General features: G+C 30.1%; 1 protein-coding gene across 2 annotated transcripts in view; it reads left to right on the top strand.

The window, feature by feature from the left end:
• Positions 1–1,177: 1,177 nt before the first annotated feature.
• The window catches only part of LOC106478398 (PMS1 protein homolog 1-like), a 48,878-nt gene continuing 45,241 nt past the window's right edge, over positions 1,178–4,814 (top strand). Inside the window, exons 1-2 of one of the 2 annotated variants that reach the window (XM_022381992.1) lie at positions 1,178–1,290; positions 4,279–4,437. In XM_022381992.1, the coding sequence (XP_022237700.1) occupies positions 4,294–4,437 (144 nt within the window). In that variant the 5' untranslated portion in view covers positions 1,178–1,290; positions 4,279–4,293. Of the gene's footprint in view, positions 1,400–4,278; positions 4,438–4,814 lie in introns of both variants that reach the window. The other variant, XM_013938943.2, reaches the window with a different exon arrangement.

Raw genomic sequence — 4,814 nt, 5'->3', positions numbered from 1 at the left:
GCAACAAACTGTTCGTAAATAGTTTTGATACTATGAATGTAGATGAATATTTGAATTAAAGTATTATACGTGTCTTGAATCTTTGCTTCAGAGTCAATTCTTTATTCTAACTGTATTTATTTATAGCGTGTATTATAAAAGTTGTTAAGTTTAAAGTGACGAAAAACGTATTGATTATGAAACTACTGTGTACTAAAAGTTTGTATCGAAAAATAATAAACTGGTTTAATCAAAAAAGTACTTGTATCGCTGAAGATCCTCGGAAAGAATTTCTACCGGAAACAAAAAAACAAGCAGATACGTAACAACGGATATCAAACCCCGGTTTCTAACGTTGTAAGTCCACAGACATACCGCTCTGCCACTGGGGGTGCGTAATTTAATGGGCAACATATTCAAACGGATGCACTGCACACAAAACATTAAGTTCATTTAATTCTTTATTATATTTTTTATACAGTTAACAGCTTTATTGTATAAAAATGATGAACATAGTAATATATGACTAAATAAACGTATAAAACGGCTGTAATGAAAGATGAAACAAGAAAAACACAAATTACAACGTTTCAACAAGCTTGCTTGTCATCATGAGATAAACTTGTCGAAACGTTGTAATTTGACTGTTTTTCTTCCCGTATAGCTGTTCTTCAAGTTTATTCAACAGCTACATTACTTTTATTATTATATCCACGCTAAAGATGAAATTTCTTATTGTGGCTGAAAACCTCATTAACAGCGAAGTTACCTAACCTTTAGTCTTCCGCGATAAGTTTACAAATTGCAAAGTTAAAACACTGAGCTTATGCTCTACAGTGGTCAAAACGCATATAACCTTTGTGTAGCTTTGTATTAAAATATTTGATATATCTGATTATTTAACAAATCGTTAATTGTTGGGAAGATGTAACATGACCATCCAAGAGAATTTGGCATTATTCAGCTTTTGTGGTGTGTAATGGATTCAACATGACGTCTGTTTATGTGTGTATTATATAATATATACTATTACTATGTGCTATTAAGCATAGAAATTAACTCAACGAGCATCGTGATGCGCTTATTCATTTTACATCTATCTTTAAAATATTGCTATTTATTATTAATACACGTACACTTATATATAGCTAGAGGGAGTACTTTTGCGCGAGTTTTAATGTTTACATGCTCAATATAAAAACAAACAAGTCAATGGACGGTGTTCGACTGTGGTTTAGCATGTGACAAAGAAACATTTGTTTTACTAGTCGCCGTTGAATATCATTTATTGATTTAGATTTGTCGTCTTAGGTACCGTATCATTTTTCTCAACATAGCTAAATTGTATAAACAGTTCATTAGAATTTAATATGACAAGCCGAAATACAATTCTGGTAAATTGCAATGTAACAATAACATTGTAAGTTGTAAATGTAATTTTCTTAATTTAGCTTAAGAGAGTAGTCTTACTATATTATTATATTATAATACTAACTTAGTCGATTTAAATTTTAAGTTTCTAGTTTGTAAATGTTAGCATGACAGAATTCGGGTGTTGAACTTTGTTTTTCTTGTGTTATTGAATTAAAAAATTAACTTGTAAAAAGGGTAAGTACATCTAACAATAACAGTAAAAAACTTAAGACTATGACTCAGTACAAGTACAACCCAAACTTGGGCTAGTCTAATAGTATGGACGCTACGGTTAATATTTCTTTAGTTTAAGTTTAAAAAATAAACGTGCATTGTTAACAGTTAAGCCTTAGTTACCAATAAACCCAGTGGATTTACAAGTTATAAATTTAACTTAGGTCATCCAGGGCGAATTTACAATTTATAAAGCAGAATTATAAATACAAAGATGTTTAGTGGAAGTATAACCTTGATGGACAGTGTTTTGGGGTTATTGAATGCAAAAGAGAAAATGATTAAATGATGTGTTTTAAAAACTAACAATTGCAACTGGAGCAACAGTTTAAGCAAAGCTAGGAAGTAATAAGTATATCAATCAGATTTATTCTGCAGATGCATGATTAGGTAGAGCCTAATAAATGCAGTGATATTAGTAAATGTGTTAACAAAAGAAAGTCATTGAAGGTGAGTTTATGTTGTAACTTGTATTTTACAAACCTTTTGTCACTAATTGAGTACAGTAGAGTTTTGTCCTCTTGTCTTATTAGCTTCAGAACATAATACAAAATCACAGGCTCTGATCTTGTAATTTTGTAAATTTCATTAAGATCATCTTTTACCCTTTTTTTCTATTAGTCCTCCTCTGAATCATTTCTAGTAAATCAGTATTTTTTCTTAGATAAGGAGACCAAAAACTATATACAGCATTCCAATTGAAACAGGAAAACTAAATTGCCAAATGCACATTCAACTGCTCCAAGTCATTCTATAGTACCTCAACATCCTTAATACAAGTAGAAATACCAATAAGCAAACTTTTAACAAATGTACTAATTATGCTTTTATCTCATTATGTGAATAAGATAAGCAAAGGCCCAAGAGCTAACCTCCAAAGCACTCCATCAATAATAAATGTTCACTTTGACTGGTGTAACAGGATTATAAAGTTTGAAACAGTTACTATGTCATGTCCTGTAGTCATAGACTCGAAGAATATCGGCCATCTCATTTCTCTAAACTGTGCTGTGTGTATTCTGATTCATGATCACTAGATCATATGCTGAATCATACTTAAGTTATTTTTGTATGGGAATGATTTAGTTTCAATTTATTATTTATATTAAATTAAATACTGTGATTATATCTTATCTTTAGATTGTTGTTTGGTTTTTTCATTCTAAACTGTGTTAAATACAATTTAATTAAACTTTCCATTAGGGTACACTTGTATTTATGAGCTATTACAGAGTTTGAAAGGGTGATTGCTTGAGTATTGACATTATTATATGTATTTTGGTGTGTAAGAGCTGGCCAGTATTAAAACATGCTTTCATTATTAAATTTTGTGACATTAGAGTTAACACTTATTGTAACCTCTGTGTTTAGTGTAATCTGTAATGAGAGAGTGGTTACAATGGACTCTATTAATAATAAAAAAAATTTCTTTTCTCTCTTCAATCCAATTGAATAGTCTTTCACTTACTCCCATTGATGTAATTTTCATAGCTAATATTTTGTTTGGAATCTTATCAAAAGCTTTTTGAAAATCTTAAGTACATCAATTCCAATCCTTTCCATGATCCAGATAACAAGTAACATCCTAGAATAATGTTAACAGAAGAGTGAGGGATAGTTTTCATTTTAATGTTGATTTTTAATGTAATCTTATATTTCAAAATTCTTTTGTTGAGTCTCTATAATTTATCCCACTACAGAAATAAGACTAAATGACATAATTTCCAGGGCAACTCTTATCACCACATTTAAAAATGCATAACATTACAATTTTCTAATATTTTGGCACCCATCCACTGTCTGTTAACCTACCAAAAATGAAAAGAGAAGCTTGCATATCTGATCTGTGACCTCCATTAAAACCATGAGAAAAGTTTTTCTGGTTCTGATGTTTTATCTATTTTTAATCTTTCAATCAGTCTTTTTACTAGCAAGGGATTGATATTTATATGATTTATATTAATGAGTATTTGTCATTGACTCTCATAGATCTATGTGTTTGTTAATTGTCTAGCAGCACAAATACAATATTGCTGTTGCTGTCTGCATATTTCAAAATGCATTCTATGATAGTTAATGCACTGCACACACGCCCCAGTCGTAGGTATATAGATCAGAAGATAACAGTTATAACAATTAATGGCATAAAATACTTGTGGAGTAAAGCTAAACTCAAACACATGAATTAATTCTCTAAGAAGTGAAGGAGAACTGTGAGGGACTCTGATTCAGGTTTTCAAAATAGCCTGCTTGATTTCTATGAATTTTAGAAAAAACAAGACTGAAGATTCAGGTTTGAAAAATGCAGTACCTTGTTACAAATTTTGTAAGCTTAAATACTGATTGAGCCTAGATAATTAAAATCTATTGTTTGGGTGGTAAAAATGTATAGTGGTTTGTTAAAGGTGGTTATGTAATTAACTTGAATTTTTTTGGAATTATTTAAATACATTGTATGAACAGAAAAATCAATATGTACTTGTTTTTCTTCCTTAGTTACTGCTTTTCAGTATGAAAGATTGATTGATCTTGATGGGCTAACTTGGCCTTCTTTTGTCTTATTCTATGTATTAGAATTAATTCTTTGTTATTTTCTAGTTAATACACTATATAAAACATACTTGTTTGCTAACTGAATATATATATTTACAGGCAATCATTAAGGTAATGTCAGTAACCATCAAACAACTGCCAGTTGCTACATCTCATCTCTTGGCAAGTAGCCAAGTCATAACATCATGTGTAAGTGTGGTAAAGGAACTTGTAGAGAACTCTCTTGATGCAGAGGCTACATCAATAGACATCAAGCTAGTAAGCAGCACTTATAAATATTTTAGGAAAATATTTTTAGTATATGAAATATTCATGAAAAAATATATTAATAATATATACTTTAAGAAGTTCTCATTAATTTAGTTTAATTGGAGTTTTGTTTCTTGCTGTTTAGTAGACAAAAGTATTAACTAATATTTGTTGTAGATTTTATTGATACATATACATCACAGTACTATTTCTTAGTGAAAGATGGTGTATAGCTGGCTAACTTTACAGTTTCAAGCTATATTAACTTCCATTTACTAGCTGAATAGATAATAAGGAATGGGTGCTACTATAGCACACATTTCCATACATTTATTTTAGTGATAAACACTTAATTTGATAGACCTGGGTAGGCGACATATGGCGGT

Source organism: Limulus polyphemus, unplaced genomic scaffold, assembly GCF_000517525.1.
Source record: "Limulus polyphemus unplaced genomic scaffold, Limulus_polyphemus-2.1.2 Scaffold208, whole genome shotgun sequence".
In the NCBI taxonomy this organism is placed as follows: domain Eukaryota; kingdom Metazoa; phylum Arthropoda; class Merostomata; order Xiphosura; family Limulidae; genus Limulus; species Limulus polyphemus.
This window is presented reverse-complemented; position numbering and strand designations above follow the sequence as displayed.